The sequence below is a fragment of the Mirounga angustirostris genome, unplaced genomic scaffold (assembly GCF_029215605.1).
Source record: "Mirounga angustirostris isolate CCGP_5_RB_7025 unplaced genomic scaffold, mMirAng1.0.hap1 SCAF_6, whole genome shotgun sequence".
NCBI lineage: Eukaryota > Metazoa > Chordata > Mammalia > Carnivora > Phocidae > Mirounga > Mirounga angustirostris.
The window spans coordinates 141,004,673-141,020,307 of record NW_026991714.1 but is presented as its reverse complement, the minus strand read 5'-3'; the positions used below and the strand labels follow the sequence as shown (position 1 = coordinate 141,020,307).

The 15,635-nt window shown below is 42.3% G+C and overlaps 1 protein-coding gene across 5 annotated transcripts in view; it reads left to right on the top strand.

Annotated features, from left to right (window-relative positions):
• SHTN1 (shootin 1) overlaps positions 1 to 14,993 on the top strand; it is a 95,150-nt gene extending 80,157 nt beyond the window's left edge. For all 5 annotated transcript variants that reach the window (XM_045878939.3, XM_045878938.3, XM_064595315.1 and 2 more), the window contains 2 exons: positions 385 to 577; positions 13,192 to 14,993. In XM_045878939.3, coding sequence (XP_045734895.1) covers positions 385 to 577; positions 13,192 to 13,414 — 416 coding nt within the window. In that variant the 3' untranslated portion in view covers positions 13,415 to 14,993. The remainder of the gene's footprint in view (positions 1 to 384; positions 578 to 13,191) is intronic.
• The last annotated feature ends 642 nt before the right edge of the window (positions 14,994 to 15,635 follow it).

Genomic DNA, 15,635 nt, shown 5'->3' with positions numbered 1-15,635 from the left:
TGAGTTTTGGGAAGAATTAACTCTTGAGAGGCCAAATGGTTCAAGTAGGGCTGTCAGAAAGCCATGCTCTGAGAAGAAAAGAGTTTTCACAATTCTGGTATTAATAAGGACTCTGGTCAGCGAGGGAACCATGGCCTGGGTTTTTGTGCTTTCTGAAAGGTCTGTCCATAATTTCTCAGCTTGGTCCTGGTGCACTGAAAAGCGGTAGTACCCCCCCAAACAGAGCATATTTCTAACAGGAACATTTTCTAGCATGCTCTCGAAATTTTAACAAAACTTGGCCTTCTCACTTCCTGAGAGATTTTCAGCTAATCTGTTTTTCAGTACCATATTAATAAGCATTGCACGGAATTATTAAACTTGAGGTATGTGTTTGGTTTTAAGGTCCAACCGGGATATTAGCCACCTCAGAGTCCAAATCCATGCCAGTGTTGGGTTCTGTATCCAGTGTAACAAAAACAGCCTTGAACAAGAAAACTCTGGAGGCAGAATTCAACAGCCCGTCCCCCCCAACACCTGAGCCAGGTGAAGGGTCGTGTAAATTGGAAGGATGCACAAGTTCCAAGGTTACATTTCAGTAAGTAATGATGCTCTTTACTAAGTAAGTGTGTAGAAGAATCTGTGATGACTAAACTGTGTGTTGCTTTGCTTTCTTCCTCTTCAGAGAGATTTTGATCGGGTTAGCTAATAACTACTCTTCTTCCTTTGTTTGACGAGCCAGCTTGTGATTCTAGGCTCCTAGTTTAGAGCTCTTATTCTGATCCAGAGCAGATACGGGTAAAGAGAATTCCTTCCCCTAAACTGGTTTGGTAATCAGATTCTTCTTCCACGCACACAATTCACCTGGATGATAATTACTCAGCATCACAAGACACTTAATCATTCTTTTCAGGATTAAATGCTTGGATCATCCCTCTTAATGATTTATGAGCAGTCGAGGAAGATGCCAGATCTTCCAGAAGATGCTAGATCTTCCAACGTACTTTGAAGGGGACATTTTTAGAACCTTGTTTTCTGGTCCTCAGTGAAAGATGTGCCTTAATACTGCTCTCTCCTGAGAGTGAAGAGATGCTACTTAAAAAGAGTTCTCGCCGAAGACTTGCTTTGGGAGAGTGGCACTTTGTCCAAGAGTTAATCTTGCTGTTGAATGTGTTTCAGACAGATCTGGTGGAGGGTCAATTTGTTTTATAACAGAGGCAAGCTCTTTTTGAAATTAGTTTTACTGAAGTTCTCTTGCCAGGGTATCAGCTGGTTTGCCGCTTGAAGAAAAGGAAGAGGTGAGACAAATCAGATCAGCTGAATATTGTAATCATGGTTAATTAAAACCTCTGACTTCCTGTTCTCTCAGGAGAGAAAGAACCCTTTTTTTTTGTAGCTCTGTTTTAGTTTAAAAGGTGAAGCCTGGACAAACGAAGTTGCAATTCAATTTAGATCTCTTTTTGCCAACTGGTATTTTCTTCCGCTCTTGCATTTCTCTCCCTGGCCCTATTAACTTTTTTTCCCCCTCTTTTGGAATGAATGGCCTTCTTTGCTGATTTACAGTTTTATCTCATTTCATTGTGTTTAATTAAAAGCACACTTCCCCTGTGGTCATGCGTTTCCTTTCTTTTGACTGGAGTCATTTGAACAATTCTAACAGAAAGATGATCTATATTCATTCTTCATCTTTCCTATTAAATTTGTTTAACACCTAATTTGACATCAACAGTCTGGCTACATCTGAACCAATATCCAGACACAAAAGCAATTTGGCTGAGACAGGTTAGTTGTTGAGAAATGCTTCAGTGTGCGCGTATAGATTTTTTTCCCTTTACCATTTTATACAGATAATCTTAATCAGAAAATACTGCAACTCCTTCCTCCTTTTGTCTGTCTTTTATTCTCCAAAAGTAAGTGGAAATTACATTTCCAAGAAAGGAAATGAAATAATTGCAGGCCCAAGGTCTGCAAAATGTGTGTTGAATTGACAGTGAAAAGGATCCGTGTGTTGACAGACACAGTTGTTAGATGCCATAAAGGCCTAAGTGAAGCTCAATTTATTTCTCGTCTTGCTTGTTCAATGACTGCTTAAGAGACACATTTCAGTTTAATTTAGCTACTTAAAGCACTAATACAAATACTCGGTACCGCTTTATTAACTTTTAAACTTTGTAACCCAATGCTTGATTATTCGGTTCTTGACATTCTTGAGCTGAAATAACTAATGCTGTGTATTTTCATATTGACAGTCATTTAGCAAAGAAGAGTGCCTTTCTGAAAAATCTGTTTCTTATGCATAATTAGACTATCCAAATGAATCCCGTTATTTTGTGTATGTACCTGGTAATTATTCACTTCCCAGACAGGCACCCACACTTCGTTCATTTATGATTAAACCTAGTTTTTTTAAATGAGTACAAGAAGTTTAACTTAACATAGTTACATGAAAGCTTTGAAAATTAAAACTCCTGTGATGTATCAGGATTCCCTGAAAACTGGTCTGGCTGCCAGGAACAAGAAGGGTTATTTTGGAGGCTGGCTCTAAGAAGTTCACTCTGTTAGACCAGCCGTAAGGTGGAGTCAACTACATTGTCTTATCTCAGAGACCTGGATGGTCAAAGCACTTGGAAATCAGATCAGCGATTGTAAAGCAAAATGTTACCTTTGCTTTTTACACTTGATCTTAGCCAAAAGGCCGAGAAGTGGTTACCTTTTTAAAACCGTCTCTACTCTAATGATCTCATCCTTGTTTTGATGTGTGGCTGCACCACCATGGTGTTTCAGCCTAGTGGCATTTTCCGCTCTTGACGGGGAATCAAGGTCAAGGGAGGGTAACAGTCACAGTACCCTCTAGTACATACTTTCTCTCTCTCTCTCTCTCTCTCTCTCTCACACACACACACACACACACACACACCCCAGTCCCTACCACCCTGACCCACCCTCCATCTTCCTACTTTGGCTCCTCTGGCTAGGTATCACTCCACCCTAGCCCTTTGCTTTTGCTGTCCCTTCTGCCTCCTGTGTCCTCCCCGGTGACCACCTGATTTATCTCATCTCTGTCCTTCCTTTGCTCAAATGTCATCTTTTCAATAAGGCCTTCCCTGACCACCCTGTTTAAAACTGTAATTCCTCTTCCTCTAAGCTCTGATTCCCCTCACCCTCCTCCGCTTCTCCCCTGCTAGAATGTAAGCTCCATGAGGGTAGGAGGGTTTTTTTTGTCTGCCCACTGGTGTATCTCAAATGCCTGGGAAAATCCTGGGAATTCTGTAAATACTTGTTGAATGAATGAATGAGTACATTTTCAGTATCACTAAAACAGCAGAATGTCAGTTAATTAGAATACCCAGTTAGCCTGCATTTCCCCTGTTATTCAACAGTCCCACATATGCACAGGCTAAATATTGGAGATTTTTGTGTGTTCTATGGTTGGCTTCTTTGGTTTTGTAAATTTTTTTGTTTTAATGCTCAGAAGTCATATCCAGTCAGCTCAGTTTTGTATAACTTCTGCATCTTTGTACCTACACAAGATAAAGTTATCAGAGACAATAGCATGCCCAATTTTAGAGGAAAGATTCAGCTATGCTTACTTGTATGGCCTCAGGTAGATAGGAAAGAGTGGAAACCTACTAAGAAGGGTTTTAAAAGAGTAGAAACAAAGGGGTTTCCTGCATAAGATCTTCACTTAATGAGAAAATTATAACACCAAGCTATTCCTGGAAAGTTTTTTTCCTTTTAATAAATTCCTAAAATCAGCATATATATGTGTTCCAAATAATTGAGTAACTCCAGTCTGGTAAATTATGGAGCCAGAAATACATGGATTTATTTCCTAGGGACTCATGAGATGGCAAGAGATATCTTTAATACTTAATTGTAAGGATTAATTAAAATTAACATTCTTGTCACCGGCCTAAGCAAAGCAAGGGTTTTATTTATTTATTTTTTAAGAAAAAGGGAAAGGTAATCAAGAGTTGGAGAAGCCTAATTATTTCCATTTTAATAATAGCTTTAGAAATATTTGTGTCCTGTTAATTATTTCTAATAAGTATATATTATCTAGTAATAATATCTTAAATCTAATAGTGAACTTGAATTTCATTAATTCTGATTAGTTATAATTCAGACAGGAATGATAATAATAATCTCCCTTCATGCTATGAGAGGTGAAGAGTTCGGCCAAACAAAATAAATAAATCAAGAATACATATATACATACATACATAACCAACCAACCAACCAACAAAGCTGATTTTGCTTTCATGCTCTTTCCTGTTGATTGAGAGTAAAAATCTGACCTTGTTAAAATATTTAAGACTCATTGATCCAAGTTAATCCATGAGTGGGATGGTCAATGTAAAATAGAGAAAATTCCAGATTACAGATTTTTTTTTAAAGATACTTGTTTTATTTCTTTCAGAGAGCACAAGGTCAGAAAGACGAGGATGGTTTCGTATATTCACCTGTAAAAGCCTGTAGAGCAGGGCACGGCGTAGCAGTGACTTTAGAATCTGTGGGCATACGTTTCACGTACACACTTTTTATTTTTTTGACATTTTCCAACATTTTGAAGAATAATTTATTCTCCAGGAGTCAAAAATCTTGAAAATATCTGACTAATCATTGGGTTTGAAAGGTGCTTTTTACTAAATCATAATATAATATGATAATAGAGAGGTGAAGCACTGTGAATCCAGTTGTTTCAAAAACATACCTTCTATAGCCCAAAATAAATTTTGTTATATCAACTTTATGCTATACCTTCTTTTTTTTTTTTTTTAATTTTATTTATTTGACAGAGAGACAGCAAAGGAGGGAACACAGCAGGGGGAGTGGGAGAGGGAGAAGCAGGCTTCCCGCTGAGCAGGGAGCCCGACGCGGGGCTCGATCCCAGGACCCTGGGATCATGACCTGAGCAGAAGGCAGACGCTTAACGACTGAGCCACCCAGGTGTCCCTATGCTGTAACTTTTTAAGACACCTCCATCTTGGGTCATTCACCCATTAGCTCCTTTGAGTTTGTGCGTATGTGTCCATTGGTCGTCATGTTTTTAGGCTGTAAACAGAGGCAGGACAGGTGGGCCTTCAGTATAGAGAAAGAGGTGAGCAGATCTTCAAAGAGTCAGGCATCACAGTCGGGCAAAGGCCCAAGGTGGGACCTCGTGCTCTTGCCCTCTTGCTTCTGTGTCTCTGAAGAGTGTCATGTACAAACAGGTGGGTGTTACTCATCCCTACTGAGCTTTATTCATCCATGCTCACTTTTCCTATAAACACTTCCAGGAGGGTGAATGTCCTGACAGTCACAGCTAAACAAGGCATGATTGTTCATTTCATCTAGTTACTTCTATAACACCTTGCTTTAGAGAGAGGAGAGAACCCATTTGAAAGTGGACTCAGGTTCCATCATCACTGGTGTACCTCTCAGTGATTTCACAGCTGGGTCTTCATCTCTTGGCTCTCATTCTCAGAGACAGGGTAAAGCTGCATTTGCCAGAGTCTCTTCCAGTGAACGCTTCTCTCACTCATCATGCTTCTTTTCAACCCCAGATCTCCCCCAGAACTCTGAGCTTTGTCAAACTTGTACTTTTTAGCCATGAGAGGCAGCTAGCTTGCGTTTTTTTGTTCGGGAGGTCAAAACAGGCCACACTGTGCCCTACAAGAATTTTAAAAACAAAAGCCCAGGTATCAGTGACCGGAATTCAGTTTCAGTAGAAAAATGTCCATTTCTGATGAAACCATTTTTATTATAATTTGCATTTAATTTGTAGATCTATGGTGTCTCTAAATATGTGTGTCTTTTGTCCCCATACAGATTTATTTTTGTGGGAGTTCATCTTGTTTAAGCCATTAACTGAATAGCAAAGGGTAGTTGATAAAAGACAAATTTTAGATGTCTCTTGGTTACTGTGATCAGTCAGACATTTCTATGAAAGAAAAAACCTAATTGCCTTTCAGGTTTTGAATTAAAAGTAAGATTGATTTTATCATCGTTTGACCTCTAACTGGTCTCTTCAGTTTTATGTCATTATTTCCAGTGTAAAACTAATGTAGAAAAATGAAATTGAAAAGTACTGCTTTTTTTGTGTTGGAGCTGGAGGATCTGAGCTTTTGAAATAGGTTTCAAATAGAAATTGAAATTCTTAACTTATTTTTAGGGAAACTTGGCATAAAATTCTCTCCCAAACATTGACCTCAGCTGGAAATGAATTTGGCTGGTCATATACCTATTCCTTGAGGGAGGTGGGGGTCAACATTTTGTTCAAATGGAAAACAGAGTTCTTTTAGTCCCTGTGGTGGGAGGGGTGGGTTTTTTTCCTGTTTTTTCGTCGCACACCATTGCCTCATCTCCCCCTCTCCTCCTTTCTCTTCCTTTGTGTGTGTGTGTGTGTGTGTGTGTGCCCATGGTGTGGAAGGGAGAATGGAGGGCCCCTTCCCTGTCCTTAGTAAACATTTGCTTCTGAGAAGAGACTACTAGCCAGCAGAATGAACCGCATGGAAGTTACTGCTTAATCTGATGCTCTTATACAATTAAAGGATTTGCTGTGCCCTCCACTGTAATCTTAGTGCTGTCGAATTGTGTACTCACACCGCAGGAAGCAGCTCTGCTCGGCAAAGCCCTGCTACAAAGGTTCTCCTTGTGTGCCTGTCCATGGATAATTAAGTCTTAACAACAAAATTAGCAGAACAACTGGATGTTCTGGAAGTTGAGATCCCCTCACTTCGTCTTTTTTTTTCCTCCCCCCTCCGCAACCCCACCCCGGGAGTTACCCTGTGGACTGGCCGAGAGGTCCGCCTGTCAGTATTGTCTGACAAGTGTTCTGAGTCGCTGTACGGACACCTTCTTCCAGGTTATTTGTTGAGGCTGTATGACATCTGGTGTTAACGTTCTATTGAGTAAATCCCAAAACGACTGTGAAAAATGCCACTGAGTCATCCTCGAGTCTCTCAAAGGATTAATTGCCTCCTTAACATTTGCCTCCAGTTGCAAACACCTATGATTTTAAGACTTAGCATAAAATGTATCATTTCTGCAGAGAGAACCAAATTGCCTTTGCTACTTTGCAGTGTTTTTTTTTTCTTAGCATCTTTCAGTAGCCTCTGCAGTGTTTGTGTTTGCTTTTAGTTGTGTATGGTGGTGCCGAGGGGAGGTTTTTAATTTATTCAAAGAGAAGTCGCCGACTAAAACTTAAATGCAATTTCAGAGCTAAGAATAAATTGACTTCACTTCTAGAACCCAATAAACACATTTCATTTGAAATATACTTTGTCCTCTCTATGAAAAGTGGCACACTGAATTCTTTGTGACTTCCCATCTCAAAAGAGAGTTTAAAGTGTAAATTTAAAGAAAAGTATTTTTTAAATTATAAATATTGTTCTGAAAGCCTAAAAATGAAAACGCAACATTTTACGCATGGCAGCTCTTTTGAGGACCCAGTGGTATATATGGTAAATTTTGTAGAAGACCCTGTCTCTTAAAATACTTCTTTTAAATAACATTTGCTTTTTAATAGCTGTGATCTGGATGGATTTTTTTTTCATGGTGACTTAAAGTTGTGGAAAATTACAGAAAGCTTAAAAGGTAGTCCACAAAAGTATCACACACATTTCAGAATCTTTGCCTGAGCTGAAATCCGTCTTAGTTCCCTCTTTATCGGTGTTGATTTTGCTGGTGAGAACGGCCCTGGGGTTCTTGAGCCTCCCTGGGGCCAGGGGATTTCGGGATCTGTGAGTGTCCACAGTCCAGCGCACGCTAGGATCACAGGAAGTGGGACAAGTCTTCGGGGCGCGCTCGGCAGTCTGAGCTGCACCCCGTGCACTGAGACCCCTTTGCTCCAGTTACTCCACTAAAGACGGTACGGCTCCCTGTGGACCCAGACGTCTTTGCCCAGCCATTGTTACTTCTGTTAAGAAGGAATTCTTGTTAATCTTTAGGGCAAAGCAGCATCTGATGGCTGATGTCAGATTTTCAAACCACGGCGCTATCTATTCTGTTGTTTAATGATGGTGGGGTTTTTTTTTCTTCATAATTTAAAATTATATCTACTTTTTCACCAGATAGAAGCTGACCCCAATCGAAAAACTGTTCTTTGACCTAAAATGGAGTTTTGAGAAGTATACACAAAGCCCAAAGAATCTAGCTTCGTTCTACCTTCATTATATTTGAAAGTGTTAGAATTGGAAATCATACAGACAGTTGCACCTTATATTTGAAACTCTTCTGGGAGATTTTGGACAAGTGTATTAAAATCTCCCGAAAAAGGAGGGTGTCTGAGGGAAACAACGAACACCACCTCTGCTATAGAGCTGCTCTCGAGCAACTGCATAAAGGGCTTCGAAAACAAATCAGTCTTCTTATTTTTACACCAGGGGGAAAAATATAAAAACTGACTTCCTCTTTGGAGTTTTCCCAGGAAACTGTTTTATAAAGACGAATTTAAATCTTTCCGTTTTCTGTCCTTGGAGGTGGTAAATATGATTGCGGCTTTATTCATTTTTATGGTAAATGAAACAGAGTTCAGACCGTCCGGCTGTGCGTCATTTGCTGGATGGCTGCCACCGACTAATGCAGACGTCCCACTGGGAGACCGGAGAAGAACTATACTTTGATTCACCAGATTGTGTTAAATAGTCCAGCTGTTGCGATTTGAAAGATAGTTACCTCAGAAGTGAAGTAGAAATGAACTTGGCATTTATGCCTCAAACCATTTTTATACTGTTTGGCAATCAGCTTTTCAGAGGTAGCATTTTATAAAATAACTCTCACTGCTTAAAAGTTTCATTCACTGTAATGTTCAAAATGTCCCACCTTTATATTATCAGTAAAATTAAGCTTGAGTGATATGCAGAATTTGCATGAAATAAGCATTTCCCCCTTCATTTCATGAGCTTTGATTGTATTCAATTGAGCTCAGAACCACGTCTATTAGGGCTCTTTTGGGCATTAGTTAATTTGAATTGCAGCCGAAATGTTAGCTAGAATGTTGTTGAATATAATTGGAATGTGGAAAGTTGATTTTGAAAGGAGTTTCATTGAATGCAAACAATGATGTGCTTTTTTAAAAATTAGAATGCTGCTCTTTGGTCTCTCGTAACACAGTCTGAAGAATCACGGAGCCCCTTTCTGAAAGTTCAGCTTTGGCAGTGCTGTTTACAATTGTTCAGGTGCTTCTGGTGCCCTGTGCTTTGGAGTCAGGTCCTTTCTCTGACTACCGAGTGGCCCCACATGCCACCCCTTGCAGCTGGGGAAGCATAGCTGCTTTCTAAAAGGGCACCCATCCGCTTCCTAAAGCGGCACAGATCGCTGCATTGCCTCTTAGCTTTTATTTTGCTTTTTGGTTTTTCTTTTTGTCTTGGAATAGCTCTTGAGCAAGCCATCTAAAATGATCTATAAAAATATTTTGAATGGATCATAAATGACTACCAGTATGTTGTGATAAGGGAAAAAAAAAAAAAAAACAACCAACCAGACAGGAAATCCAGATGCTAAGATTTTAGTCCTGTGTCTGCCCTTAACAAGGTGTGTGCCCTTGGGCAGATCAGTTAACTCACTAGTCTTTGGTGTCTTCATCTGACAGATGCAAAGGTTGGACTAGTTCATGTCTGTAATGCCTTTCAGCCTGAATAACACATGAGCTTAGTCTTACTTTATGTAACACCTATAACATCTAAGTTTTACTTGGAGATTTTGTAGCATACAGGAGAAGATCTGCCATACTCTCCATGAGTACTAAATATTAATTCCTTATTTGTGGTCACTACCCTTCAGATGAAGAATTAAAGCAGAAAAATGGAACAGAGTGATAGTTTACTGTAATTCCTATTGGATTGTTGCATTTGAGCACCTGGGACTTTACGTTAGGGGAGAAGCTTTGACCTGCTAGAATCTACCACTATGGCTGCCCAAAGCAAGAGCCTGGGCTCTTGGCACCTTCACTGCTGGCACTCTCTGGCTCTTCCTGTGAGATGGGGGTGGAGCGAGAGGGAGGCTGCAGAGGAAGGTCCCTCGTTCCTTCTGGGAGGTCCCTCCTTCCCCATGGGAACCAGGAATAGGCCTAATGTGTCAAGTCCAGAGGAGTTACCAGTCACAGAGGGAAAAATGGCAAGGGATAGCTTGAAGGGACAGACTCTGAAAGATGCATCTGAAAACAGAGTCAGAAAGACCTAAATCAGCAAACATGCCAAAATTAACCTGTGGCATCATCATCCTGTTTCTAGAAGAAGCCACTTTGGGTAAGCTGCATGGAGAAGGCAGGAAAATGGAGATGGCTCCTAATTCTTGTTCTGATTCTGCCACTGATGAGCTGCATGATCTAGGCCAGGTTCTCCCCCTCCAAACCTCGTTTTTCTCATCTGTTAAAGGACCAGTTGGACTCGATGATTGCTATAGCCCCTTTTAACCTTAACCCTTTGGGATTCCAAGTCAGCGGTTGTTATCCTGGAGAAATCGGTTACTCTGACTCTCAGCACAGAGATTCAAAGAAAGTGCCCACCGTGCCAAGTTCAGCAATAATCAACAAAGGAGTTCTCAAATTGTAGCCTATGGGTGACTTAATAATAGATTAATCTGCAGTTGAGAAACTTACTTCAGGAAAGAAGAGTAATTCTCTGGACAGAGACAATTCGAGGCCAATTTCATCCTGACCACACAAGGTTTCTGAGTCTTCAGTTCAGTCGATATCCAGTTGTCTTTTTGTACCTGTGCCCTGAGAACATCCCCTGGAAGTTTTCACCTCCAGCTGAGGCAGAAAGCTTTTTTAGGATGTGGTCATCCCCCCTTCACTTGCAGACACATACGGGCGTGAAAACATCCGTGGTAGCTCTGCAGAAGGGATGAAGGTCAGTATGGGTTGATGGAAGTTGCTCATCTAGAATGAGGTGAAGCTTCCTTTGCATGCTTAGAGCAGACCAGCTGACTTAGCTAGCGGTGGGCTCTACCGCAAGACGGTAGAGGCGGACTGGTAACTGCCACTGGTTGTGGCTTTGACTGGAACAACTCGCTGGGCTGGCGCTTCATTTCCTAAAATCCCCTTGCCCCTTTGTTTCCAGGTTAGGGTTGACCACAAGAGAACTTTGCATGAGATTTAGAAGGTAGAAGTGACATAGTGGTCATTTCTGTTTTGTTTTGTTCTAAAGGCTCGGAGGGTCCACGTAGGGCAGGCGCTGCTACGGTTCATGGGAGGTATCACCTAGTTGGCCCAGTTTTCCCAGATCCCCCCCAACTACTCCAGCTTTTCCAAATGTTAGACCAGGTACGTGTGCAGTTCCCTGTGGAAGGCTCCAGTGTGTCCTGCAGGTTGTCTGCATCGTGGGGGTTGGAGACTGGGAAGGACAGATGCACCTCTGATTTGTCTTCGATCTCTTGCCATCTTCCTGTTCCTTGCCAGAACTGTGGACTTCAGGCCCAGCCTCCGACGCAGAGGCCACTGACTTCCCTGACTGCCTCATTAGCTCTCGCCCTTGCCCGATGACTAATTCCGATCGTAGAGCCCATGTCTCTCTCGCAGTGGTTCTGCTCCTCTGCCCACACCCTAGTGGACACTGTCTTCCAGGTGTTGCCTGGGTCTGAGAAGGTCAAACCAGGTACCACTGGGGAAACCGCATCCCCTGTTGATTCCCAAAGCATGGATCCGGCCTCCCTCTCAGGCTTCTGGCCATCCCAGCGCTTTCACCACTGCCACACAAGACAGCTGTGGGTTTGTGACCTGCTCATCATCAACAAGTGACAGTATAACCAGGTAGCCAGAGGGAGTGGTTTCTAGGCTTTTGGACAGATTTCATAGTGCTGGTCAGAAAGTGAGAAGACCCTGGTCGTGGGTGAGGTTTGAGTGTTCGGTACCTGCGGCTGGATCCTGCAGGCTGCTTTTTCTCAGTAGATGAGCATTTGTTCTGTTTTTGTCTCATATGAGAGACCTCCAGACCTATTCACACCAAAGCCTGGGTTTCTGAGCCTCCCACACTTGATTAGTATCCACTCATTTATGCCACAAGTGGATCCGTGCTAGGTGCCGGGGTAGAAATGTGAACAAAGCTAAACAGGCCGTTTCGTGGATGCTGACGTTTTATTTGAAGAGACAGACGTTAAACAGCTAATTACACGGTATTCCTTAATGACTGTGCTGAGTCCAAGAAGGGAGAAGGAGCAGATGGTAAGGGAGTGTCAGACTGGCGGGTCTGGCCTGCTCCAGGGGGTGGGTCGAGCAGTGGGCTCCCCACTACATGTCCTGACGTCCAGAGGTGGGACGGGGGTGTGCTGGTTCGTGCTTAACATCTTAGCATTTGCCAAGAAGACCAGATGCATCTGAAGAGGCCCAGTCCTGCTTGCGGCATACCCCTCAACCTTCAGGCCCCAGGTCAGTAGCCCAGTACCTTCAGATGGTGGCCTCTGACCAGGACTCCTGAGAGGAGTAGGTGCCAACAGCCTAATTTCCTGACACATGGCAAGAGAACACATGGACACAAGGAAACTGTCACGTAGCTTGAGAAGCAGTATCTTCTTGCATCAGAATAGAAAGAAAGGAAGTATCCATGGAGAAAGAAACTGCTTCTAAAATTCCTTAAGAAATTTCTCAAGAAACATGAATCTCCGTTTTAGAAAAAGTTTATGGTCACTTAGCGTTTTAGCTTATTCTCTGGATTCTTCCGTCTGCCCTAGCTCCTCCCTCACCCCTCCCCGGGTCGGACCAGCTTTCTTCTTGTCAGTAATGGCAGGAGCGGGCGCGTCTCGCAGCTGTCCGTCCGTGATGGGGGGTGGCTTGCTTCCCTCAGCAGTGTGGTCTCCTTGGAGCTAGTCTGCCCCCAGATGTCCCCAGGGACAGGCGGAGTTTGGGGGGGAGTTAAATGGCTCCTTCTGGCTAAGTGAAGGTGGGACAGGAGTCTGGGCAGCAGGCAGTAGGGAGGCCCGCACGCGGCACCCAGGAGCTTTGCACTTCTTGAGAAGAGTGTGTAATTAAGCAGGTAGGTGCATTTGGCTTTTTAACACTTCCATAGCTAATTGCTCTGACTTTTTCCGCCTTCTTTCTTCTGGCCTTGTGCTCCTAATGTCATCTAATAGCTCCTTTTTCTTTTAATGGCTGGCACCTCAGAGACCACTTTGTGCATGTTAATTAGACTTAGAGCATTTGGGGTTTTTTTGTTGGTCTGAATCCAGGAATATGAAAGCCAAATATTTTCTCTCTCTGCTTTTTATTGTTTTGTGTAACTGTTCTTCCTCCAGGCCTCTCAGTAACGCCGGATGCAAGAGCGAGTGCTTTGGCCGTGAGCAACAAGCTGGACCCGTTGTAGTTTTAGATCCTGTTTCCACACACGAACCCCAAACCAAAGACCAGGTCACTGAAAAAGATTCCACTCAATGCAAGGATGGCGAAGATGAAATTAAACCAGAACACAAAGAAGACGGCATTGAAAAAATGAGAGACACAGACAGCTCCCACTGCTGATCTGCACACCGGAAGGCTGACAGGTGTACAAGCCCTTTCCGAGGGGTACGCGATCAGTTCTGGCGTATTGGCAAGCGCCATAGATATTCTGTTCTGGTCACTGTACTCAGAATGCGGGCTCTTTTCTAGTGTCACTTTTGTAAGTAATTTACCTATAAACATAAGTAAGTTCAGCAAAATACACATCCTGTGTAGGTTTTGTTTTTCTTCCTAGGGATAAGATGTTTTTTCTCGAATTACTGTATTGTGACTTCTTTTAGAAGGTTGCAGAAAATTCGGATGTCTGTCTTTTTAGGTAACATGCATACCATTCATCAAGTGTAATGCTCAAAGTTGGCAGCATTGTGGATAAGTGGATAAACAGAACTGACCAACTTAAGGTGATTTAAGAAACCACCCCCCGCCCCCGGCCCCAAAGCAGCTTCTGTTTTAGGTCTGATCTTCGTTGGAGAGAGAAACCACAGCAGTGTGGAAATTGCGAGGTGCTGTGGCGGACAGATTCCTCTAGGATATACCGAGCTGAGCTTCAAACTCAGGAGCTGCAGACATCCAACCAGCCCTCCCGGAGTCCAGGCTAATTGCACGCTTTGTCGGCTATGGGACGGGGAATGTGCACCACTGACTGTGTCCAAAGCCTCCCAAGGACTCCAGTGGGAACGCGGTGGTGGCCCAAATGCAGAATGGAGGGGAAAGTCCCAACCTTGGGTTTCGTAGAGTATTATCTTAGTAAACCATGTGCTCTGTGCTCCGAGCTCGTGGTGTTTTCTCCCGTACCGAGTGGCACCAATACCGTGGTTTCTCGCGATTCTTCTGATTCTTCATCGCGATTCTTCTGCACAGTGACAAGAAGTGACAAGCACACAGTTTTCTTGCTTCACTGCTGTTCTGCATTACACAGGTTTGTTGTGTGTGTGTGTTTTTTTAAAGAAATTAAGTGGTAGTTAGTCTCTAAAAATACAATGTTTCAGTCTACCACAGTGAATAAATAGAAATGTAATCAGGGATTAAAAAAAAAAGAAAAAAAACTTATACAGCTTTTCCCAAGTTGATTGTTTCCAAATTGGTGTTTATTTAAAATAAGTGGTAATGTACTTGAATGCATTTTTTATGACAATGATTCAATAATGGTAATTTTACTATTAAAGAAAGTGAAAGGTTTAGTTTTGTTAGCGTGGTTCAGCATGTAGCTGTCAGGTGTTCCTCACCTAAGGGCAAAAGAAAATGATAGTAATAATGGGAGTAGTTGTGTTTTATTTTTGCACGTGTGCTAAGCGTAGGCTTGAAGAGGTGGGTAGGCAGGTAAATCAATGTACTTCCTAAATTTGGAGATAATTACCCTTCCGTAGGTTTGTTATGCTTGACTGTTTCCATGTTCTTCCAGTGATGATTTTACAGTTATCGGTTTACTCACGGGGAATTAAAATGTAATGTTTTCCAACTGTAATTTTCCTAATCGAATAATACTGCTATATGATACACCAACTACAGGGTGCATTAACTCTTAAACAAGTTCTGTTATGCTGTGATTTGAACTCTCCTCGGCACACTTATTAAAAAGCACTGACAATTTCCCACTAAAGGTTCACTGTGGTTATTGACAGTTTTGGTTGAGTTCCCCAAATTGGTCACTCTTTAGTAAAAAAACTGCCTAAGAGTCGATAATTTTAATAGTTGTTAATAATCTGCACAGTGGTTTATTCTGAGGAATTTTATCCCGTATTTCTTCATGCTCTCCTTTCTGGGTCTGTCATGAGCCTGCTGGCAACGTGCTTTACATACACTTAGGAATATAAAGACACACAGACTCGTCATTCCGTATTTCATCACACACGTCAGCAGGATGATGCACTTAGGAAAACACTGTCGTTTCCAGGGTGAGGAGGTAACCGCTTGGTGAGGTGTGTTCGCTGGGCCAGGCAACAGTTAGTACCTGGTGTTTGAAAGTGTTCTTGCCTTTTCCAAGTTGCTTTCTTACTTCCTGGTGATCACAAAGCTTTGAGAATTAGTTTGACAGAAAGGTATTTGATACAGGATTTTAGTCCCCTTGTTCTGCCAGCAGTATTCCTTTTCACATCGGTTTTGAGGAGGTTTTGCCCCTGCTGGGGTGCCCTTAGTCAGCAAACAGTCCAGAACGGGAAGACGCAGGAAGACTAGGGCTCGCATCTGCAGGGTACGTTCTTAGCTATTTGCACAAGAAAATTATAAATGAGTGAAAAGGAGG